The sequence below is a fragment of the Salvia hispanica genome, chromosome 3 (genome assembly GCF_023119035.1).
Source record: "Salvia hispanica cultivar TCC Black 2014 chromosome 3, UniMelb_Shisp_WGS_1.0, whole genome shotgun sequence".
NCBI lineage: Eukaryota > Viridiplantae > Streptophyta > Magnoliopsida > Lamiales > Lamiaceae > Salvia > Salvia hispanica.
In genome coordinates, this window is record NC_062967.1 from 50,200,240 (window position 1) to 50,226,800 (window position 26,561).

The following is a 26,561-nucleotide window of genomic DNA, read 5'->3' on the forward strand; positions in this document are numbered from 1 at the left end:
CAAATTTGTTTAGTTTTCCTCCAAAAATCATAAAGTTTGTATTGGTGTTTCAAGTGGTAGTAATATAGTACCTGGATGATATGACGTGATAATTCAATTTGAATGATGCTGCCATACTTAAATTTGAGTTAAATTATATTATAAGTAATGGGACGTGATCAAATGAAAAATATATATTTAATATAAATTTAAAACTTTAATCCTAGTCATTAATTATATCAGATCTGTAGTTTATATGACGTTCAATTCTTATGTCAATAAGAGCATATATTTTGTCAACAGATGGTAATTTTGTAACTTAATTTGATCAGCAGTTTATGCGTTCCTAATTAATCTCCCACTTTCCAAACTGCAAATATTCACATCTTCAGCGAGGATCTTCACCATTGTAATTGACGTCTCATATTCTCAACAATTAAATTTTTTCAGTCAAAAAACCTAGCTAAGTCCGATCATGTGCTGATTCGTTGAAAAAATTGCTTGAATTTTGCGTTTACACTGCGTCGTTGATTCCTTGTTGATGTTGAATTTGTGTTGAAATGGCGTTGAATCTTTATTGATGTTGAATTTCGTGCTAAATCATTGACTCACTTTGTTGATGTCGGATTTTGTGTTGTAAAAATTGATTGAATTTCATGTTAAAACATAGCTAATTCCGATCATGTGTTGATTCGTCGAAAAAATTGCTTGAATTTTGCGTTTACACTGCGACGTTGATTCCTTGTTGATGTTGAATTTTGTGTTGAAATGGCGTTGAATCTTTATTGATGTTGAATTTCGTGTTGCATCCACACTTTGTTGATGTCGAATTTCGGGTTGAAATGACGTTGAAGCTTTGTTGATGTTGAATTTCGTGCTGAATCGTTGATTTTTTGTTCTGCTGTTATTTTTTGGCGATGAAATTGTATTGACTCTTTTGTTCTACTGCTGTTGAATTTTGTGTTGAAATCTTGTTGATTCTATGCTGATTCTAAAAACGTGAATAGTGAAAGGAGAGAGAACGATGAAGTTGGAATACAAAATTATTCGATAATTAAATTATTCACCATATCATGAAAGTGTCTATTATACCATGTGTTGACATATTCATAGAAGCTATTGATATTTTTAAATGGAAACACTATATTTGTTGATTAGTTCTAATATTTTGAGCTCGTATTAGATATATGGTTTCCATTATCAACAAATCTATGTGACCAAATTTTGTACAACCAAAATCTAGTTTATTTGACAAAAAAATAGGTTTATTTATGCATTTAATTAAAATATTTAGATACATATATATAGTACATGGAAAGTGTATAATATATCACTCCCCTATAAGTAAAATTATATTTTAAACATTTGAAAAAGAATGAGTTAGGGTTTGGACATGTGACAGGTATGACAAAGAAAAAAACGTACTCCTTGGGAGAAAATAAAGTAAAAAACAGTTAAAACACTAATAAGGTCATCCAAGATAACAACTTTGTATCTTCACAAATAAAAGAAAGCAGTTATTATGTAGAATGAAGGATGTAAGTTAACAATTAATCATATGATCATATTTCGAAATTCAAACACTACACCTCTAGCAACTCTTGTAGCAGAAAATTATTTATCCAAACGACCAAACGTATTTCCATTTCCACATGAACCATAAATACTCCCTTCATTCCAAGAAAGATAACCCCTTCATTGACTGCACAAGAATTTATGCAATTTTATTTTGTGTGTGAAGTGGAGAGAGTAAAGTAAGAGAGGGGATAAAGTAGAGTCAAAGTATTTTCAATTTTAATAATGAATCTTATTTAGGACAAACTAAAAACAAAAATTGGTCTTCTTCAATTGGACGGAGCACGAAGGGAGTACAAATTAGTGAAAGTCTTGCACAGAGTTGATCAACAACGGAAGAAGGGAGCTTGTCACAAATAATTAATTAATTTGGACGATTTGTAATACTGTACTAATATTAATTGTAAATTATGTTTTTTAGAAGATAAATAATCGGTCGACATTATAATATGATTGGGAGCTAGTTGTTGGTGGTAATTAACATGTTCATAGAATACTACTTTATGTTTAATTTTTATGTTTAATATATATACTCCTTGGGAGAAAATTTTCATTTAATACTATTTTCCTCATTTGTACAATTGAATATAACTTTATTTTAATTTTTTGGATAATTGTATTTTCAATATATGTAGATATATCATCAAATAGAAAGAAAACTAAGTTCCTTAATAAAATAAAAACACAATTATCATTACCAAATAAACTGGTTTAAGATGATTACATAACCCTAGAAACAACCTTAGACATACGAAACAACATAAAAAGAAATTAAATACAATAATTAAACCAGCTTATTTTTTTGATATCAACGTTGTATAAACCCCCCATAATTCATTCATAAACCTCACTCCTCCTGAGCCGCGCAATCTGTCTTCTGGAAGCTAACTTCACCCTTCACCAAATCATACCCAACGTGATAATTCATCTGAAACAGATTCCCATAAATCGCCAACTCCTGCGACGGCACCAGCGTCAAACAAACCAACCCTTCCGACACCTCCACAAACAAGCTCACCGCCTCCACCACCACATCCGCCCCCGTGAAATGCACCGTCAGAGGAGGCGACTCGATCCCCTGCCCGCCCGAGACTCGGTAGCAAAGACCGAAAGTCCCCTGCGGATCGCTAGTCCTCTGCGCATCGATCGCCTCCACCAAGGCGGCCTCCACTCCATCGTAGAACTCCTGCGGCACGAACGTCAGCGTCGTCCCTGAATCGATGATGATGTTCCCTTCCTCCACCGATCCCCCAAATCCAGCTTTGGAGGAGCCAATCTCCGTTCTCTTGTCTCCGACGCTGAATCCTTCCAATGTCAGATAGTAGAAGGTATCCGGAGATTTCTTCACAAGTGGAGTGGAGATGACATCAGATCCGGAAACAACCGCGTCGCTGCCGAAGCTGATTTTGCTGGAGGCGTTGGCGTTGAGCAGCGTCAGGCAGTAGGAGAATCGGCCGCCGGTGGTGGAGCGGAGCTGGTTGACGATGGAGACGGCTCCGCCGCCGAGGCCGACGATCCCCGACCCGGCCTGGCTGAACGTCCCGTCGTTGTCGTGGCCGCACCCGAAGGCGACCTTGGGGAAATTGATTTTCCCGCCAAAACTTATGGTTTCGGTCCCGACGTCGCCGGCGGTGTGCGACCTGTCGCCGTACGAGACCTGGTACTGGCAGTGGTTGCCGTCGTCGCAGGAGGCGCTGCCGGCGGCCTGGCAGAGGTCGGACTGGCAGGAGATCGGGCGGAAGGTCCTCGATTTGGAAGGGTTGAACAGCGGAGAGTCCTGCTTGTAGCACTGCGTGCACGGCAGGCACTGCGTCCACAGGAGATCGCTGCCGGTGTCGGCGATCCCGAGCTGCTCCACCGGCGGAGTTCCGATCAGGAACTTCATCACGTATTCGCCGTTGGCGCCGGTGATCGTGGCATCGACGGATTCGATGCCTTTGTTGAGCTTCGAGAGGAGGTAGGATTTGCGGGAGAAGGAGCGGTCGATTGCGCTCCTGATGCTGCGGAAGCGGGCCTCGCCGGAGGGAGGATCGCGGTGGAGGAGATCGAGGGTGAAGCCGCCGTTATCGGAGGCGGCATAGCTAGATAATGTGAATAAAATTGAAGAGAGCAGGAGTGAGTAAATTAGAGAAGCCATTTTTTTTAATTGGAGAATGAATTATGATTGTGATGAATGAAATTTCTAAAATGATTGATCCAATTTATAGGGAAATTTTGGTTGTGGGATGTAAAATGAAGAGTCGAATCTTTGCTATAATTTTTTTTGTGTAATTAATGCGATGGATTGATTCATTGCATGAGGAAATAAACGGCAATTGATTAATGAAAAATTAAAAGCGTTCAGATTTTATTTGGAAGTTAATTGGACACTGATTATGTAATTAATTAATTAATTTCCAATAATATTGAAATCAGGATTCTGCATTTCTGGAGATTTAATTCGCATTGACTTTTATAATTTACGCCTAAATTCTGCATTTCTGGAGATTTAATGGCATTTAATTGGCATTTCTGGAGAACATTCCAAATTAAAAGAAATCAATCAGAGTCAGACCCTTCAATTTGACATATATTAAAACCACCTTTATTGTTGAGATTTGTATAAAATTTTGGAGTTAATGAGGGGTTAAGTTCATACCTAAAAAAGGTCTGTTTTTGAATCAGCATTTTATGTACGGAGTTTCCGAATTTTGGAATATCACTAAATATCAGATAGAGTTAAAATAAATTCAGGGAAGTGCTGATATCTATTCATGTATTTTATTAATTAATTAGCATGCTTGGATACATTCAGCGTTGACATACTGTATATTATCATTAATTAAATATTATTTTGAACATCTGTATTTAGGGTTGTCGTAGCTAATTAGTATACGTTAAAGTAAAAAGGGATTATACTTTAATTTAACAGTTCAACGTATGTATAAAAGGTAATAAATTAATCCCTTGTAAAATGCAAAGGTCATACTGTGGACAAAACGCAGCATTTCACTCTTTCTATTTGATTTTCCAATATTTTACTAATTCTTTCTATTTTTCTATATGCTGTTTTACCTTTTGTGTACTAGCAAACATAATAAACAAAACCATGACGATAATTTCTAAAATATATTAGCCAAAAATTAATTCTTTCATTCTTAATTTTTTTTTCTTTACATTTTTAGCTAATCATAATTAAGAATGATACCAAGAATGAAAAATCAATTCTTAGGTAATCATATTTTAGGAATAATAATAATATATTCTTCTTGTTTAAATTTTATACATTATTTTTCTTTTCCTTACACCTATTTTTAAATGCATGATAAGCATAAGTAGTGCTATTTTTTTTAGTACATGCATTTAATATTTGAAGTGCTGCTGTTTTATGTTTATTACTACTAGTATTCAAAAAGTGAAAAAAAAAGGCAAAGAAAAATAGAAAGAAATGAAAAATATTGGAAAAGCAAATGGAAGACTGAAAACAGCTTGCGTATAAAATATGAAATGCTCCATGACGTTCTGTGCATTTTGACACTGCATGGATCCATTCCCTTAATTTATTTGGTAATTTGTTGAATACATCGCCAAATTTGATTAAAATTTAGTCAGTCTTATACTTTTTAAAAATGGAACTATACATCACAATATTTAAAAATTTCGCACACACACTCTCAAAAAAAAGAAGAAATTATAAACCATCAAGTTTAAAAATTAGCAATTTTCCCATCTTTCTTAGTATAGCTAAAACAACGTTGAGTATCAACATAAAATATGTGTATACGTGAACAAAATGACGAAAGGACGCAACGTCATTAATTGCAATATTAAAATATGTTTTAAAATTGTGTTTTACTTTTCAGTGAACTAACAAAAATCCATGAACAATATCATTTGCACATTTCCGATAATTTCCAGTGATTTCTGGATAAAGATATTATCATTTTGAAATACTTTTACACTCTTTTGCATTATACTATAAATAAAAATTATAAATATTTTGTACATGAGTAATTTGGCAAAATTTATTGCTCTCTAAGTCCCACAATAGAAGTCACATTTGGTGTTGGCACGAGTTTTAGAAAATGTAAAGAATATTGGATTGAAAAAGTTAGTTGAATATGATGCACACTTATAAAATGTTAGTGAAGTGATTAGTGAAATGTGAGACCTACTTACCATTTATGATAGAAATGATATAAAACTCTTATTATGGGACATAGCGAAATGGCAAAATGTGACATTTATTATAACACGGCGGGAGTATTGTGTTATAAAAAGTATTTTTTCTTATTTTGCAAAAGTAAGTACGAATACTATTTTGGGATGCAACTTAGATATATTTTCTTCTTGTATTAATATTCAATTAAGCACACCGGCTTCAATTTTTGTCTATAAACATATTCCTACAGAGAAAATTAAAAAATTAAATTATTGGAGTATCTTTTATTATAAATTTTTTAAAATTAATTTTATGTGTATTGAATTTTTATCGTTGAACTATATTAAACTCGTAAGAATAAAGAGAGAATAAGAGAGATGAATAAGAAATTAAATTAATAATAAAAAGAGAAGAACATAGAAAGAGAGAAAAAATTAGAGAGGAAGTATCCCTTAGAAAAAGGAACAGTGAAGAAGGCAAAATTGTCATGCAACGTACCTAAGATTAATTAAATCTTTGTCACAAACCTTTGAGAATTTATTTTTTTATATAGTACCGAAAATTTGTAAACATTATAGTTCACTCTTTATATTTTTCTTTCCTTTTTCTCTTTTTTCTTTACTCCAACTCCTATATCTCTCTATCTTTTGGCCTACCCTCACATCTCTGTTTTGTCTATGGATGATATATAGAGTCAACGGCGTCAACTTGCAAACAACTTGCAGACGTAAGAAAAATTAAGATACCAATTTTAACGATAGGAAAAGTATAAATATAATAAAATTAGATATTTTAATAAAATATCAAGTTGAACATCAAGAAACTAGGTTGCTGTGCATATAGACGAGACAATTGAGAAAAATTAGAATTTCGTGGTTTTATTTTAAAACCTTAGGTGACAGCTTGTAATTTAATCATGCTTCGTGATTTTTTTAATTAAAGGCCAAAATTTTGAACATTATGCCCATTTTACGATTTTGGTCATATACTTTATCTTTTGAATTTGCATCCCGATCATTTCAACTAGTATCACAATTGGTCCTACAGTAACAGTTCCGTCAATTTTTAAACGGTCAACAGTTTTAATTCAATTTTGACCGATTAAAGCTGTTAATTATGATTTTAACTCACTAATTATATCATGGAATTCCCTCGTCCAGGGATGGGATTCGCCATCCGATTTGGCGGCGATCGAAGTGAGGGGAGGGAGAGGAGGGTTATTCGTCAGGAGGAGACAATTCTATTTTTTGCTAAGCGTTTGTTTTAATTTCGTTTTGTTGTTTTAATTAGATTTTGTTTTCAATATATTTTTTTAAATATTTGTTTTGTTTTATTAAATAATAAAACAGAATAATAATTAATGATATAATTAGTGAGTTAAAAATCATACATCTTGCATATTAAAAAAATAGAAACATTTTTTGCCTGCAGGGGCTTAGCGCAGTTGGTTCCGGGGGAGCAGATATTGCTACAAAATAGAAACATTTGAAATGGCACGAGTTTTAATGCACAATTGATAAAGTAAGTGAGAAAAATTGGTAAAGTAAGAGAGAAGAAAAGAAAAATCAATAAAGTAAAAGAGAGAAAGAGAAAAAAATAGTGAAAGTAGAGTTAGTGGATTGTGGATCCCAAAATGGAAATAGTTGTTATTTTTAAAAAACGAAGGGAGTAATTAACAGCTTTAATCGGTCAAAATCGGGTTATAACCGTTGACCGTTTAAAAATTGACGAAACTGTTAGTGTAGGACCAATTGTGATCTGAGTTGAAATGTTCGGAATGCAAAAATTCAAAAGATAAAGTATATGACCAAAATCGTAAAATGGACATATATTCAGGATCAATTTGGGCATTTACTCTTTTATTTATTGATATGCATATATCAAAAAAAATTGTACACATAGTCCATCAAATAACTTTGAATATAATTGCGAATATTTCAAATTTGTTGTTTTTTATTTGGAAAATATTGGCTTGACAAATTTTTGATATTTTTCCGATAATTTTTACGCTTATTTATCTGTCATATGAATTTTTTTCATCTGAATATTAAAAGGACATTTAAGAAAACATTATTATATTGAAATTTAAAAGATGTTTTCATGATTTGAAGGATTATTGGCAAATATATTTATTTTTACTACCATAATCATTCCCTTGAGTCGAAATAGTACATGTTACTTTTAATATAATTCATCTATGATTTGGTACCTAAGTAAGAGTAATTATATGCTTCATACACAATGTTTTATCTTTGTTTTAATTTAGTATAAAAATATTAAGTTTACATATTTTATATAAAAAGTTTACTTAATGTTCCAAAATAATACGATTCCGTTAAATATTTTAAGAGTGAACTATACTAATTGTCCCTGATCTTGTCAAAATATGCACCAATGGATCCTAAAAAAATTTATAGTCTGTTTGGTCCCAAAAAATTACATTTTTTATAACTGTCGGTCCTTTTTACCCCTCTAGATTTGAAAAATCTCCTAAATGCCATGGAGGGCATTTTCGGTATCTAGAAATTACAGTTTTGGTACCTCTTTAGTCATGCAATTATTCTGGACATACACAAAAACACCTTTTACAACAAAAAAATATTTTATTTACAATTAATTAACATAAATTTTTTAAATAATTACTTGAATAACATATAGATTAAGCTTTATAATGAAAATTACTATAGTTCACTTTAATATTTTTGTAAAAAAATGTTACTTGCAAGAGTTCGCTTTAATTTATGTTGGATATAATTCATTTAAATTTTAATCATTATATTTTAAAAATATATTTAACTATACTGGGGTTTAATTAACGTAATTAAAATATTTATTTAAACTTAAGTATAGTAACATTTAAATATTTAATTAATATTTTTATATAAAAAAATACTATAGTGTTCTATAATATTTTTTTCTTCTCAAATTTAAAAATAATAAGTAAATTTTTAAGTAAAAATAAATTCCATAAAGAATTTTCTATAATTCACTTTAATATTTATATTAAAAAATATTATTAATTAAATATAAATTTTCTTTGCAAACATACAAATTAAGTTGTATAATAAATAATATTTAATTATAAAAATAAATAATGCATAATTACAACATTTAATTTCTTATTTAAATTTTTGAAATTATAATGCATCAAATATTATTTAAAAGAAAGTGTAATTAAGTTTATAAAAGAAAAAGGTGATGGAAGAAAAAATGAAAAAAATTAAAAGGAGAGTAGAAAGGTCCAAAATGCCCCAGAACTTTAAATATTCACACTAGTGGTGTCTAGTATTACTTAATTCTTATCGTACTAAAAAATTTTAGGGACCATTGGTGCATTTTTCGATAAGATCAGGGACTATTAGTGTAGTTCCCTCATATTTTAAACACTGTTGGTTAGTTTATACTTTGTCCAACTTATCATCATAATAAAAGAATAATTAGAGATTTAATACAATGAATAACTTTAAAAAACAACAGTCAATATTAATTCTTCCAGCAATTGATCATGGTTTAAAAAAAATTTGTCTCTCAATATACTCTATTTTTTTTATTGTAATCTTTATAGAATAAGTCCATATTTCATCTTTACAAAATTGGCTAATTTGATCTTCAAACAGTCAATAAGTCAATATTTAATTTTTACAAAAAAGATTCAATATCCTTTTAGTTGTATTCTCCATTGTTACATGAGAAAGCTTCGACAATAAAATGCAATTCGCTAATTTGATGGTGAAGAGTGGTGATTTTTTTTCTATGTGTTTTTCATTTTTGTGAGTAATAAAAATAATTGTGTTTGAAATAATTAATGAAAAGTTTTAATTTAAAACTTTTTGTACAAATTTGAAACATTGATGAAATTTTTTGTACGTATGATGTAACTGGAAGTAACGGTGTTAGTAGGAACTTAAGAAAATGTATTATTTTGGAACACTAATTAAGTAAATCTTTTGTATGAAATATGTAAACTTAATATTCTTTGTACTAAATTGAAATAAAGGTAAAATATTTTGCATGAAACATGTATTTACCCCAAAGTAATAAATTGATACTTAATAAATCGAGGTTTGGTTCAGTTCTTTAAGTGTAACAATTGTTTCCTTTTTTTTCTTTCATTAATCCATATTACTACATCTTATCTCAATTCTACTAAAATAATTTTTTCCCCTTTTTTCATTTCTTTTTATTAATTTATATTACTAAATCTTATCCCATGCTCACTAATTTTCTTTGTTTTCTTTCTATATTAATCCATATTAGATCTTATCTCATTATTCTCTTTTTCTTTGCTTTTTCTCTTTTATTAATACTATCATTCCATTTTTCATTATTTATTAATCCATACTTATTAGATATTCTAGCTAATAACTTAGGACATGGGGTGGTGTTAGTGGATCATGATGGATCGCCACGCTGCATCGTCTAGTGGGGAGTGAGTAGGCCTTGGGGACGCCACACCGCTCATTGGTGTGCAGCGCGATGCGGACAAACCGCCCTGCCGCACCATTGGGTAGGGTGGATAAAGGTACCACTGTAGAACTATTAAACTAGATACTCCCTCCGTTTCTTCATAGTTGAGTCACTTCACCATTTCGGGAAGTTTCTTCATAGTTGAGTCGTTTCCTTATATGGTAACTTTTTCCTCTCTCTTACTTTACCCTATTTTACTTTATTCTCTCTACTTTATTCACTTTATACTTTATTCTCTCTACCTTTTCCTCTCTTTTACTTTTTTATCTATTTATTTAACACACTCAACATTCATTTCTAAAACTCCGTGCCGAAAAGTTTCACCTCAACTATGAAGAAACGGAGGGAGTAGGATAAAGTTATTACTCCCTTCGTCCCATTATAGATATCACACTTTCTTTTTTAGTTTGTTCCACAAAAAATATCACATTTCCATTTAAAAAAAAAAATCTCTCTCATATAAGATATAAAAATTACTCCCTTCGTCCCACTTTGAGAATCCCGGTTGAGTTTGACACGGGTTTTAAGAAATACAAAGGAAAGTTGATGAAAAAAGATAGTGAAATGTGGGTCCTACTTTTATATATTAGTTTTATAATAAAATGTGAGTGGAAAAAGGTGAGTGGAATGTGCGGTCTATAACCAATTATGGAATATTCCAACCGGGACTCCTAAAGTGGGACACCCAAAAGTAGTAAACCGAGACTCCTAAAGTGGGACGGACGGAGTATATATTTTCTTTATCCATTTAACACACAAAATAAAACATCCTAAAATCTCGTACCGTCTCATAAGTGTGACATCTTTTATAGGATGGAGGGATTACTACATAGTGGAGTACTATATAAAATATTATCTTTCTCCCATAAAAATATGTGCATTTCTATTTATTGAAAGTTGTCTCCAACTCTTTACTCATTTACATCAAATTTTTACAATTTATATCAATATGGTCTACCATTAAACACTAAATATAAGAGTTTCATTATCCACTGATACTATTTTAACTATCATTCTCCCCATCTCTCTTACTTACCAATTGCGCATTAATTGTCGTGTCATTTCAAATACTCATATTTTTGTGGGACAAAAGAAATAACATCTTTTTTTATCATTTTTGGAATAAATTTTAATATTTTTGGACTTTTTGCTCTTTTTTTCACTTTTTAGTCTAAAGAGAGTAGTAGTACTAGTTTTTTTTTCTTTATGTTTAATATTACTATCTCCCTTTCTCTATCTTTTCCGCTTTTTTGTATTTATGTAATTTCTTAACAGTCTACATTTATTCTTAGTTTAATTTATTAATAATTATTCAATACACACATCAAACTAAAGGTAATAGCATGAGCTTGAATTTGATATATACTTCCTCTGTCCCAGCCTAAGTGAAACGTATTCCTTTTTTGTACGTACCAACCTAAGAGCATCTCCAATGGTAGGCTAGCCATCGGCTAGCCGAACCATTAGAGTAGGCTAGCCCAATTTCGGCGAAAAAATCGGCCAAGGCTAGCCGATTGCGTGTGGTTGGCCGATGCGCTGGCCGCCATTGTGGCGGCCCGATCGGCCAGCGACGATTTTTAATTAATTAATTTATTTTTTTAAACCTATATAAACGCGATTTTAGTTTCATTTTCATGCGTATCCCAAATAATGTACGCCTGCATTATCCTGCACAACATGATCGTCGAAGACGAAGGCGTACAACTGACTAGTTGGGCCAATGACGATGAAGCGAGGTCCAAGCCACGGAACGGCCACCCCTAGTGTACGACAGAGGGTACCTCTCGATGAAGCCAGCCGCCTCAAGGAATTTGCCAACATGCGCCAAGTGGATGCTCATATTCAACACCAAAAGGATATAATTGAAGAGTTGTAGGCACGGAGGACTGCACGACGATAGTTTTTTTTCTTTATTATGTACCTTTTTAAATGTAATTTTTTTTTATCTATGTACCTTTTTAAATGCAATTAATGAATTTTCCCTGTATATGTCTCGTAAATTTAATTCCGTAATTTAATCGTAATTTTAATTTCGTAAATGTAGTATATTTTGAATTATTTTTTTTGCGGCTGACCTATGGCTGACCTAAATCTGATGTGACAAGTGAATTTTTAGTGCTGCTGACGTGGCAGAGAGAGAGAGTGGCTGGCCTAATAGCATTGGAGATGCTCTAAATGAAACGTTTCCTTTTTTGGCAACAATCAAATCACTCATCTCTCCTACTTTATCCTCTTACCTCTACTACTTTATCATCTCTCTTACTTTATTCTCTCTTACTTTATTTTTTCTCTTACTTTTTTTTCTATTTCTCTTTCTCTTTTTGAAATAATATATACTATCGAATTAAAGTTATCTTTAAACTTATGTATATACTCAAAATTTATTTTTTAAACTAAATGATATTGAGAGAAAAAAATTGGAAATAGAGGGATGAGAAAATAATAAATAAATAGCGGTGAGAGAAAAAGTGGAAAAAAGAGAATGAATGAAAGAGAAAGTATTAATTATAAAGACTAAAATATCTCTGGAGATAAAAGGTCGGAAAACAGTGGGAAAGTACCACATATGTAATCAAGTCTGTCTAAAAACATCTGATGATATTTTTTTACCAGGTAAAAGAAATTTGCAAAATTTATTGTCGAGAGACTTCCTTTTGTAGTTCACTTTATACTGAATAATAACAAATATATAGAATATCTATTTTATTTTTCTTTTGAGTATTAATTTTCATAATTCAAAATTAATTACAATTTCAAAATAATTTTAAATAAAATATATTACTCCATTACTCATAGTTTTGTTAGACTTTAATTTTTTTTAGAGAAATTGGTCCCTAATATCATGAACTTTGCTCAGATTTTGGTTTTTCCCATGAACTTTCAAATTAGTACCTTAAATTATGAACTTTTAGATTAGTTTGATATTTCCCCAATAATTCAAGATTTTTTAAGAAATTCACTAAAATATCTTCCTAGCGTTTGTGAAAGAGAGAAACAAGGTTTTGTGTTTTAATTTTTGTAGCGTAGCGTCACAAGTGTGTGTTTCTAATTGAATTATTTATGTTTTTATTAAATTTATTTTGTTTTCTTTATTTTTAGAGTTTTATTTTGTTAAATAAAAGTAGTTTTGTGTTTAATATTCCAAATAGATATACCAACATGACATGTCACTTATAAGAATTCTGCTAAATAGGATTCAAAATGCCATATAAGCTAATCGGATTTTACTCTTGATCTGTTATGGGAAATACCAAACTAATATGAAAGTTCATGATTTATGGTACTAATTTAAAAGTTCATGGGAAAAATCAAAATTTGGACAAAGTTCATGATGTTAGGGACCAATTTCCTTTTTTATTAATGAATTCTAATGAAGTAATTTTGTTATTTATGTTGGTTGTGTTTTAGTTTTACGAATTACTAAGTGGAGTACTTGATTGTTAAAAGAGTGAACAGTAAATTTAGTCCTTGAACAATTGGATTTAGTATATGGAGTATAATTTTATTAGCACCATTAGTCCATTGACATAGTGCAATTACACTAGATGGACTTTTGAACTATTTCGGACATTTTTATCCTATTAGTCTTTGTAAGATGATGGGGGGCAAAATTATCCATTCACTAATACGAGACATTCAGATAGTACCTGAAACGATATTAAATATATCATCTATACCTTTTTTTTTGATTTTGTTTTTATTCATTACTTATTTTTATTTCTTATTAATTTTTTTTTTAAAAAAAATCTTCTTATCTTTATATTTTTTGTTCTCAAACTATAAAGTTGAAATAAATCCAAAATTGCAAATTAATTAAACAAATTCGATTAATAATTAGTATAATTATAAAAGACAACTAGTAAATATGGGAATTGATTACAACTAAGAATCCATAGAAAATAGGAGAAAAGAAAGACAAGTAGTTGCACAATTAGAATACAGTTATAAAGTTCATAAGCTCCGGTTTAGAGTTGTCAATTGGATTGGGCCTTATCAGATTTGGTTGGGTGCCTTTAGACTATAAGTTATTAATTACATTGTCTATTAATGGTTCATAACTTCATTATATTTAAAATTTTCTAATTATATACTCTCTCCGTCTTATAGAAATAGGCCATATCCATTTGTGGCAAACTTTTTCTCCTCTTCTTTTTCTTTATCATTTATGGGTCCCACCATCCACTACACAATTTCAACTACTTTTCTCCTTCTCTCTTACTTTACCAATTACAAACTCGTCTGCATCCCAAATGGCCTATTTGTATGGGACGGAGGGAGTATAAGATGTGTCATCATTGGGTTGGGCCTGGGCTTCAAATGCGTTTGGATTAAGGCCAGACCTGAGTTTACAAAATGGAATTGAAGCCCACTTCAAGCAATAAGCCCGAATCAGTTTCATTTCAGCGATGGCCTGGCCCTGGATTGGCCCAATTCACTTCACAAGTGTATTTGGGTTTCATACTATGGAATTTGATTTCGTATGTCAAATAAATCTTTTAGGAAATGGAATTAACTAATTACCGCATGATTTATGAATCACTCCACTAACTAATTCTTCCTCACATTCTATTACGAGTATAAAACTACTCCATAAAAGAACCTCTTTTTCAATTTCTCTTTCACTGTTACGTTCAGAAACAAGTGATTGCAAGCCCAAAATTGTGAAAGTGTTTTCACGCAGTAAACCAACATTTTTGTAACAATCCAACTAAACTAGGAGCAAGATTCAAGAACACAGCAAAAGAGTACTTGTAATTGGAATTATATTTCTTCTTTTCCATTAGTTCATTTTCAGACAATAACCTAGTAAATCTAACATATGTATGTTTCTATATAGTAAGCACAAAACCAGAAAATCATTGCTACACATCAAAGATAGAAGAGCAAGAAACACTAGATATAAGAAGGAACCAAACAGATCATGCAAATTTAGCATTATCATCATCACTTAGCTCATCTCCAACCCCAGAAAATTCCATTCTTGCAGAGGCCTGCTTAGCCCACTTGACAATCTTCTCAGCCTCCCTAGAAATCCTCTCCTCCTCCTCCATAGCCTTCTTCATCATCCTTCTCTGACTTCTCACAGAGAAATTACTCAAATCAGACAACAGCTCATCGCTCTTCCCACAATCAAAACCCCTATTTTCCTTGTTCTTTTTCTTCAACACCTTTTTAGGAGAACACATAAAGCAGCCGCTTTTCGCCGGTGGAGAGGCGGAACGACTAGAGAAACCATCGTAAGAAGAGTGAGACAGAGACCTTGCCTCGTTTTTCTTCAATTTCCGTTGTGGGATTTCCTTGAAAGGCGATCCGGTGTCAGAGAAGCTGCTCTTTTCATCTGGGACTTCTGTCGAACACTTGGTGGGCTGATTTTCCACATTCTTCTCCGCGCCTTTTTCTTCTTCGCTGGAAACAAGGGGGGGTTTTGCTTGATTTGGGGCGTCGTTCGCGTGTGAAAGGTTGAAGCTTTTTGTGGAGAGGGGAGTGGGATTCGCGGCTGAAGAAGGGAAAGTTTTGAGCTTCTGAAAGCGGGCTTGGAGATGGGAAGGGAGGCCGTCGTCGTTGAAGCCGGCGCAATTGACGGCGGCGACCTGCTCGAGAACGGTGGCGTCCATGGCCTGAGATAAGAGCTCCTCGACCGCCTTGTCGTCGTCGCTATCAGTGAAGAAATCGGCCATTGTTGGAGAATTACAAGAATTTCGGTGTGTGATTTTTTCTTTTGATTTTTCTTAAAAGGAGGGGTTTGATTACAGTCACAACGGCTATCTCAAGAATTTGGCGTTAGCAGTGGTCAAAGTGGGTCCCAGCGCGCTCTCAATTTTTTTTGCTTTATTGAGAATTTGAGACCACTAAAATAATCATATGAATTGATGACGCTATTAATTTGTTAGTATATTCTTTTATTCATACGTAATAACCTAAAAATAATCGCACATGAAAATATATGAAAATTCAAATGTGACACGGTTCCAATGGATTTTGCATTGAATAGTTACTCCACCGATATCTCATATGGAAAGGAGCACGATTCGTTTTTTCAGTATATAGATGACTAGATTTGTAGAGGTACAATCAAATTATTGCCCAACGATCTCATTAATTAAAATGTGCTTTGGTAGAACTTCAATGTTGTAGGTTCAAAATGTAATTCTAACATTATTTTGTTTTTATGGATAGCTCAATTGATCTCTTGATCTTTATTGAATTTAATGTCTCAGGTTCAAATTTCGACAATGACAAAGAGTTTTATGTATTTTGATCGGCTCATTTTGTACACCAAACATATGACCATTTCCTTTAAAAACTGACTTGGTTTACCATTTTACCCTCACTAGACTAGAATATGGCAGCTCTAGGGTATTGTCTTTTGAGTTTAATGTCAATATAGTGATAACTTGACACAATCATTTGAGAGTTTAGTGCAAAATTTCATTAATCTTTGAAAAATCGTCTCTAAAATACATTAATCAATATTCGCTTATATATTATCTAGAGTAAATAGCTAAAAAAATCATAAAGTTTGGTCAAATTCTGATCTATTCCGCAGCTTTAATAAATGGCCGATTATATCATAACTTTAACATTGTTCTCAACTCTCTCATGGTCTATGATTTGGGGAATACTATGTATGCTTTTAGCAAACGAAAAATATCACGATCAAAACATTCAGTTATTTAAACAATGTCATTTAATACACTTAGTCAATTATATCTTTAATCTTTACATATGAACGCATTATGTTGATAAATAAAAACGTAGCATGATCAACTTTTTTGCTATGTGACAGTTGAGAAAAATATGAAAGTAATGATATAAAGATATCGTTATAATCCTGATAAAATAATTACAAGTGAAAAATAATTCAAATTCAGTGTTATGAAATATTTAGTTTTTTTGAGATATTAAAGTATCATAGCATAAAAGATTCAAAAAATGTACTAGTACTTATAACATTATAACAACGAATCGAGTTCAAGATTCAAAAAATGTACTAGTACTTATAACATTATAACAACGAATCGAGTTCATTATCTGTATTGCACTACGACATTATTCAAATGCATCTGCAACATCGTTGATTATCTAATTTACCCTTAATATGTGAAATAAATATTACTATCTGTCACGTGGTGTAATCTAGATTGTTGATCACCCAATCTAGGCTCTAGTTTGACCTCAGTTTAGATGTAAGAATTGTTTTTATTTTGATTCGAACACTTTTTTCGCTTTATGTAAATAGGAAAAAATCAATGATATTGGTGTTAAATTGGCATTTTCAGTTTTTGTATAAAAATATTTGTAGTGCTCGAAGAGTCTAAGACTAATCAAGTCTTTTAGCTTAGTGGTATGTAGTACTCCCTCCGTCCCAAGGAAGATGACCCCTTCCTTGGGTAGCACGGGATTTTATGCAATTATATTTTGTATGGTAAGAGGAGAGAGTAAAGTAAGAGAAATAGAATAAAGTAGAGATAAATGTGTTTTCATTTTAAGTAATGAGTCATCTTGATTGGGACAAATCAAAAAGGAAAATGGGTCATCTTCAATGGAACGGAGGGAGTAGTAGTGTTTTGGGTGAATTAGAAACTCAGATTCGAATCCTACTGGGTTTCCCAAAGAGAAGATAATCTATTTTCAGGTTCACCTTAAAGTCAAAAAGTTGCGATAATTTGGCATGCGTTGAGATAATTGGTGAATGGTAAAAATGGTTGTAGCAATAATACAAATTAATCTCCTATATTTGCAATTTGCACTCGTTTGAAAGATTTAAGAACTAATCATATCAAATGAACATGTAACAGCATATACGCTGAATTAAGAATATTAAATTCCTACTGATGAAAATATACGATACATATGGGTCATCTTTCGTTAAATATGGACCAATACTTCGGGATGTCAATGTAGCCTGCAATTCATGGGCCGGCCCGAATAGCCTGTCAAATTTACAGGGTTAGGGCTAAATATTTCTAGCCCGATAAAATTACAGCCCGATTAGCCTGCACCCGATTAACCCGCAATCCATTAGGGCCAGACCCAAAAACCCGATAAAATTTCTATCGTTCTATTTGTTCGACTTTAATTCGACACTTCATTGGTTATTTTATAATATAAATTACTAAAATAATAACTTTCAATTTTTTATATTAAATATATAAATTATATATTAAATTTCTATTAACATAATAATAGATATATAAATTAGAAACTTCAAATTCACTAAAAAAATATATTTAAATTTCTAAAACATGCTTTAAAATTTCTTGATGTTTATATTTTATTTTGCATAATCTCAAATATTAGTATTTGACCATGTTTATGTTTGAGTTTAAGCATATATCTAAAATTTATCATAATTAAATATTTTACATTTTATAAATATAACTAATTTTCACAATTATTTATTGGATTGATCGCACGTTAATTTTATCGGTAGCAACCCGATTAGCCCGCTGGGCTAGCCCGAAACCCGAGCTTTTAGGGTTAGGGTTGAACTTTTATAACCCGAAAAAATCAAGCCCGATTAGCCCGCACCCGATTAACCCACAACTCGAATAGGATTAGCCCGAAACCTGGTGGGCTGGCCCGATTGACATCCCTACCAATGCTACAGTCTACATTAATTAGCACAAATATGTATAATTCCAACAATTATAAATTGATTTAATTAAGCAGAGAGAATAATTATTCTAATTATTTTAAGTTGATTGATGGATGGCAAACTTTTTCTTCTTCTCCAAAAGCAACCTGTTACACATGGCAATCTTCAAGGAAAAAGAATTGAACAGAATCATTATAAGTAAATATTATGGAGCTTATGGAATAGAAGAAAATATTTATGCCGAAAATGGGGTTTTCCGGTGAAAGAAGCCATGAAAGAGCAGATATCGGCAATTTGATTATGCACATATTGGATTCGCATTTTAGTACGCAAGGCCAGGGGATCCGAAAAACGTGTGTATTATATTTGGGTGTGGCCCAAATATGCGAGCCCAATCAGTTAAGGGTAGCCCCTTATCCAGGCCCAATACTGTTTACATAATTTGTGTTGCCTATTTTATCCCTGTTGGCTGTTTATATATGACAATTGACAAACATCATAATTCATATAGTACTTAGTATTCATAGTTCAAGCCTCCAATCTTAATTCAGAGATCATTTTTTTCTATTTAGGAGACTAATGAAGTCCAATTCAAATCATAATAACGAGGAGGCATGTTAAAACGCTGTAGATGCCTTGATAAACAAAGATTAGACAGTCTTCTTTTGAAACTAGTGGGACGAAATTAATTTTATATTTGGAACTTAAATTTTACAAAAAAGGTCAAATGAAAACATGGGATGAGCCATTATATCTTGCTCCATAAAATCACGTTAAATAAGTTAAAATCGCACCACCATATGCGGCAAATTTGGCGTTGACTTTGGGTACTTACAAAGTAAAGAAGATCTCTCATCTTCAAATAATATAAATCTAAATTAGGTTGCTGCAACTTTGTGGAACTGTACCTAATTAATTCTGCTACCAGAAACAAATTGGTATTATTCTGAGCAATAGCCATCATATAATATATGACATCGACGCCCATTATTGAATATTGAATTCCTAATACTTTAATGTTTTGGAATCTCTTGGATTTGTACCCAACTAATACTGATGACTATGACCACACCAAGTTTATTCCATCCTATTTTGGATATTTCAATAGCATTTTTTAAGTATTCCTACTCCTCTTGTCATACTTATGTGCATATTAATCATTCATGACATCCATGATTATTTTAATAATACATACGATAGAAGTGATATTATGAGAATATGGAATTCTCTTCACTTCTAATAGACTAATACACTCAAACTATAAGTATTTTCCAATCAAATTTTAAATACAATTATTCTCAAAAAAATTTCTAAATTTAGCATACCATTGTTGAGAAGTCAAATTGTGTGAAAGAGAAGAAAAATCACACTATCTTCCACTTCCACTCACATGGGGCATCAACTTTGCACTAAAAGGCCATTTCTTCCACACTAAAAAACAATGCACACTTTGCTTCATTCCTAGCCTAACTAAGCCCAACTCCCCCTCCATATCAACATTCCCATTGATGAAAAACTCATCCTCCACCACCACCATCACCACCAAGAACCTCAAATAATGGCCACGGCCGTCGCCGCCGCGAAGCCCAAGAAAGCCAACCCCGTCAACCTCCGCTCCAACCTCGCCATCACCCTCTTCTTCATCGTAGTCTTCACCATCCCCGCCCTCCTCCTCCTCCACACCCCTTCCAACTACATCTCCACCAACCTCTGCCCCAACTCCGTAAAGCCCTGGTCCGGCGACCTCCGCCGCGCCCAATTCTCCTGGAACAAGCTCTCCTTCCACGGCGCCGCCCCCCCGCCCCACACCCTCCGCATCGCCGTCTTCTCCCGCAAGTGGCCCACCTCCTCCACCCCGGGCGGCATGGAGCGCCACGCCCACACCCTCCACACCGCCCTCTCCCGCCGCGGCCACGACGTCCACGTCTTCACCTCCCCTCCCGCCGTCCCCCTCCCCTCCCCCGCCGCCGCCGCCGCCTCTCCGGTGATCCACTTCCACGAAGGCGAGCCAGAGAAATGGCGATACAACAAAGCTTGGGAGCAATACGAAGAGGAGAATCGTAAACAAAAATTCGACGTTATCCACTCCGAGAGCGTCGCGCTGCCGTTCTGGCTCGCGCGCGGTCTCGAAAACCTCGCCGTGTCGTGGCACGGAATCGCGCTGGAGAGCGTGCAATCGAGCATCTACCAAGACCTGACTCGGAAATCCGGCGAGATCATGTCGCCGGCGTTCAATCAGAGCCTGCAAGTGATGATCCCCAAGGTCCTGAACGAGATTAGATTCTTCTCGCACTACCACCACCACGTCGCCATCAGCGACAGCTGCGGCGAGATGCTCCGCGACGTCTACCAGATCCCGCTCAAACGAGTCCACGTCATCGTCAACGGCGTCGACGAGGACGATTTCAAGCAAAATCTCAAATTAGGGCACGATTTTCGCGCCAAAATCGGAATTCCCCCAAATGCGACCCTGGTCCTCGGCGTGGCCGGGAGATTGGTCAAGGACAAGGGGCACCCGCTGCTGTACGAGGCATTCTCGATGCTGAAGACGAAGAACTCCGGCGCGTACCTGATCGTCGCCGGCGCGGGGCCGTGGATGCAACGGTACAAGGAGATGGGGAATCAGGTGATCGTGCTGGGATCGATGAATCCGTCGGAATTGCGAGGGTTTTACAACGCGATCGACGTGTTTGTGAACCCTACGCTGCGGCCGCAGGGGCTGGATCTGACGCTGATGGAGGCGATGATGAGCGGGAAGCCGGTGATGGCGTCGAGGTTTCCGAGCATCAAGGGCACTATCGTGGTTGACGATGAGTACGGATTCATGTTCTCCCCGAACGTGGAGTCACTGTACGAGGCGCTGGAGGAAGCGGCGGCGGAGGGGGCGGAGAGGCTGGCGGAGAGAGGGAGAGCTTGCCGGGAATATGCGAGCTCGATGTTCACGGCGAGGAAAATGGCAATGGCATATGAAAGATTATTTCTTTGTATAAAAAATGAGACCTTTTGTATCTACTCTTAGATGGATTTTGTTTCATTTTTTTTCTTATTTTGAAATATGTATGACTTCATTTTCTTATTTACCACACAAAAAAAATTAGTTACAAGAATCCATTTCAATGAAAATGTGAAAAATCTAAGACAACATATTAGATCTTCTATTTGTTTCAAATCTGTGATATGCAGGTTTAGTTCTCAAAAACAAAATAACACTAGAGGCTAATCCCACAAGAGATATGCAACCCCACCCCACAAATGTCAAGAAATAGCATTTCCTCCCCATACATACCAATGTCTCCCCCACGCGCCCAACCCCCGCCGTTGCGTTCATGTCGTAGACCGCGGCTGCCAGGAAGCCGTAGACGAGGGACCCGATTGGGATGTTCGTTATGAGAATGTTGTGGTTCACACCCATGCCATTTGCCCCGAACAGCTCTGATGTTATTGAAACAGCAGCTGCAAATATGAACCCCGAGCTCAGCCCGATCATCGCTGTCCCTACTCGGATCATGAAGGCGTGGTCTCCGAACGCGGAGAGGATAAGGAACGCGGTTGGCGTGGGGAGGAGAGCTATGGCCAGCCACCCAGTTCTGGCAAAGTAGACCTTTCTGCAAAAATATGACATTTATTTTCAAATTTATGCAGTATCATCTACAAATGGAGCATCACTACTTACCTTCGAATGTAGTCTGGTGTGGCTGAGAGGAGGCGGCCAAAGAAAGAGAAAGAGGAATATATCGTGATGAGCTCGGGGGTGACTGAGCTATGCCCAAGTGACTGAGCAATCTGCCCAAGATTATTGCTGTACACAAGACCTATGGTTCCTCCACAGAAATAAGCGACAAAGTATAGCCAAAAGTCGAATCTACGTACGAGCTCCCCTGCTGTGTGTTCGTGCCCTAGCATCACTAGCTGGTCCTTCGTGATGACCGCACACCTGTTCAGTCCAGACATGCCGTTTGCTGATGATGCACCATCATTCCCAGAGTATGTCAGCCCATTCTCCACACTGCTGGCACGGCTGAGGAGCTGCTTATGCAGCTCGAGATCCTCAGCATCGACAAGAATGAACCCTGAGCCATCGAGCTGGAAGCTGCTGTAGACTGTGGTGTGGAACCACTCTCTGGCATACAGAATGCCGGGGATCCCTAGAGGGAGGATCAGAAGGAAGATGGCTCCACACCAGAGGAGTCGAGCTGTGAACGGATCTGATGGATGGAGGAAGAGGAGATACAGCCCGGTGACGACTGCGAGCATGTTCAGCTTGAGGAATGTGAAGTGGTCGCGTTTGACATCGTCCGGATCCAGCAGATCGAGGGGGGGCTGGCGGAGGATGGGAATCAGAGCCATGAGGGATGTGGCGAGGGGTATCAAGGCGTTGAGGAGGAGGTAAACAGCGGATGAGGAAGGGCTGAGGGACTTCACCGCGAGGTTGTATAGAGCTGCGCTCACGCCATTGAAGCTAATGGTGAGGGAGAGTGCGAGGGGCATTGCAGAGGGGAAATTCTTGATGCAGAGGACAAAGCAGACTGTGTTGAACCAGCAGATGCTGCAACCAGCTAACAAGCAAAGCAAGAATATCTGTAGCAGAAATTTGATGATACAGTGCCACTGCATTAAATGATGCTAAAATACAGAACATATTTTTCATCACTGCAATTGATACTTTCATATTGATTATATCTTCACATATTTTCAAATTGTTTGGTAGGTTACCAATAGATAACATAGCCACCCGTAAAATAATAAAATCCTATAACTATCACTGAGTTTATTCAATCAAAAGCTTAGCATTAGGTTTAGGGAAAGAAGTAAGCTACACAAATCCCAAATCTACCTGTATAGCTTTGAATATTGTAAATGAAAAAATGAATTCAAGAATTAGTCATAATTCATAACATGTGATTCCTATGAAGCCATTTTGGCTGTAACTTATGGTTGCCACAAATATATAAAGTGATGACTTAAAAAATTGTACTACTGCTGAAGTCGACATTTCCCAAGAAAAAATAAGGTCCACTTCTACAGATTTCAAGCCACCATAACTTTTTTTTGATATGTGACCATTCTTCGGGTAAAAATCATGAAATTATTATTCTCGAAAACAGTAAAATATACTAACAATATTGAAACTCATTAAACAGAGAAGCTACTGCAGCGATTTGACTAGCCATCCATTTTCTACCATAAACACAAACATTATATCCTCAATCAACAATATTTAAATTTTAATTGAAGATTAAGATTAAGATTAGAAAAGGCCTAATTGAGTGTAACTAACCACGAAATAGGGCAGCGTAATCACGTTACTAATTACGAGCCACTGCGCGCCGTAGCCGACGAATCCCATCGCCGCCGCGGCGAACATCACCGCCCACAGCGGCATCCACATCAGCGCCACTCCAGACGACCACCCCACCGCCTTCCCGAGGTCCGACGCGGTGGCGAGGTAGTTGAGCTGGACCTGCGAGATTCCCAAAACCGCCTTCAGCTCCGAGGAGTAGGCCGAGAAATCGAAGTTCGTCCCCGTGAACGCCTGAATCCAAATCGTGGCCACCAGAATCATCCATTTCCTCGATTGCGCAGCCATTGCAGCTTCGCCGCCGGTGAAATCGAAGAATGCCTCGGAATGATTACGTGGAGAGTTTTTTATTCGCTAATATTTTTGGAATATTTCAAGTGTTAGTTTAGAAGCTACTATTAATGAAGAGAAAGACAAGTTCGGGTTCACCCAATTAATGCATTTTTGTGCTCGGCAAATATTTTATTTTGTAATTTTTTTGGTTGGCCAAAATCTGTGCAATCATTTCATTTCAATAAATCCTGTTCCTTGTTTATTGCGTACAATAAGAGTGAACTACATAAATGGTATTTGATCTTTCACTTTCGCACATAAGTGGTACCTAATCTTTATTTTATATTGTTTTTGGTATCTTGTGACAAAAATAACCTCAGGTACCAAACATGTGATTTTTTTGTTATGGAGGATATTCTTAGAAATTTCAATTAAATAGTTTCTTCCTTTCTTATTTCTTTTTTAGTGTCGGGTCAAAGTGTAGCAAATTTTGGGGGACGGAGCCAAATATGTGATTATTTTTTCTTCCTTTCTTATTTCTTTTTTAGTTTCTTCTTCATTTTCTTCTTTTTTATTTTAGTATTTTATCTTTCTTTCTTCTCTCTTTTTTTCTCCTTAGTTTATATTTCTTCGTCTTTCTTTTATCTTGTATCTTCTTTTTCTTCTTTCCTTTTAGTTTTTTATACATACATCAATTGCATTCATAATATAAATCAAGAACAAAATGTCTAATTAATTAATTATTTATTTAAAATAATTAAATCAATTAAATATTTTTTTTAAAATTACTTTATCCTCATTTTAAGATTGAAACACCTAACTAAAAATATTCAACTCTTTATATCATTATGAATACAATTCACAATTATTATTACATAATATTATATGATTCATAATTTATATAATTATACTATAATTATTTATTAATTACTTCTAGTTTTTAGTATTATAACAATAATATTTGTACAATAATTAAATATAATTATAACTATAATTATAATTAATTATATTTGAATGATATTAAAAATAAATAAATTATTAATTTATAACATCAAAATAGTAATATTAATATTGATCAATAATAATAATATAAAGAGTGAGGAGAATGAGAGAAGATATTATAATATCACTTTTGGTACTAATTTTGTGTATACCTAAAATATCCTTTATGACATAAATAAGAAAATGTATTGTTCAGTTGCACATAGGGAAAACACATGCATGGCTGAGTACTATAAACATACTCAGTGTACTTATACCGAAAACAGTTTTATCATAATAGTAGTTATCATGCCATTTTCAAGTGTCCATCGGGATTTTATCTTTAGAAATGCTCGAGGCACCACAATATATCCTTTATCAAAATCACGGTCGCGCAACCATTTTTTCACATCAACGTTTACCATATCCTCATTCTACATGACAAGGAATGCGGCCGCAATCCAGGTCACTAGACCGGCCAACCCGTACGCTGGCACACGGTCTAACATTGGTGTACACTAACCCAAGTAGAGTTTGCGGCTCTACAAGGATCCGAATTCGATTAAATCAATAGTGGCATAGCCACAAGGGATAGGCACGACAAAACAAATCAAGGCATGATAACACAGATCTCATTCTCATCAATAAAGATTTAGGACGATGTCCTTATTTTAAAAGAAAAGACCACCTCGACGGCTTAGATCGCAAGTATTCTCTTCCCCTTGGTATCACGCTGAGAGCGTGAGTTATCACCTTTAAATTATGTGTATCACAAATCAGTTTAAATCATTGATTCAAAAATCATGCATGTTCCCAACGTGTCTCTTTTCCCATCAATTCGTTTTAATATCACCATTCAAAATCAAGACATGATTATCACATCACTCTTTATTCGCACTACAATTCCAGATCTATCATCAAAATATGTCACGCATGAGTGTTTTACAACACACATCGCACGCACACACACAACACGCGCGCACGCACACCGAGGCATGCACACACACACACATGCATCCCATTCATCAATTGGTTTTCCCTTTCACTCGATCTATATGCATGAGGGTTCAAGAACACCGATTAATCGGTTAGATGAGAAAAGATTGATATAAAAATACATTTTCTTGATAGAACGAACGGTAGAACAAAGTAATAGCCTTGATTCTACAACAATTCTTAAGGTTTTAACTTCAATTCTTTGTAAAGAATGAAGAGATCTTGAATAAAATAGAAAACAAGTTGAAGAA

General features: G+C 34.8%; 4 protein-coding genes across 4 annotated transcripts; 1 reads left to right on the plus strand and 3 right to left on the minus strand.

The window, feature by feature from the left end:
* Nucleotides 1-2,269: 2,269 nt before the first annotated feature.
* Nucleotides 2,270-3,691, minus strand: LOC125210422 (aspartic proteinase CDR1-like). Its single transcript, XM_048109980.1, has one exon. It carries the CDS (start codon nt 3,689-3,691, stop codon nt 2,402-2,404), a length of 1,290 nt encoding a protein of 429 aa, XP_047965937.1. The 3' UTR covers nt 2,270-2,401.
* An 11,217-nt stretch (nt 3,692-14,908) lies between these two features.
* LOC125212557 lies at nt 14,909-15,901 on the minus strand. The gene has a single exon (XM_048112764.1). It carries the CDS (start codon nt 15,838-15,840, stop codon nt 15,082-15,084), a length of 759 nt encoding a protein of 252 aa, XP_047968721.1. The 5' UTR covers nt 15,841-15,901; the 3' UTR covers nt 14,909-15,081.
* A 4,213-nt stretch (nt 15,902-20,114) lies between these two features.
* LOC125214216 lies at nt 20,115-21,837 on the plus strand. Its single transcript, XM_048115146.1, has one exon. It carries the CDS (start codon nt 20,320-20,322, stop codon nt 21,778-21,780), a length of 1,461 nt encoding a protein of 486 aa, XP_047971103.1. The 5' UTR covers nt 20,115-20,319; the 3' UTR covers nt 21,781-21,837.
* An 18-nt stretch (nt 21,838-21,855) lies between these two features.
* LOC125214215 (protein NUCLEAR FUSION DEFECTIVE 4-like) lies at nt 21,856-24,490 on the minus strand. The gene is made up of 3 exons (XM_048115145.1): nt 24,040-24,490; nt 22,435-23,339; nt 21,856-22,366 (listed from the first exon to the last, which is right to left on the minus strand). The coding sequence occupies exons 1-3, from the start codon at nt 24,346-24,348 to the stop codon at nt 21,895-21,897; spliced, it is 1,686 nt and encodes a 561-aa protein (XP_047971102.1). The 5' UTR covers nt 24,349-24,490; the 3' UTR covers nt 21,856-21,894.
* Nucleotides 24,491-26,561: the final 2,071 nt, after the last annotated feature.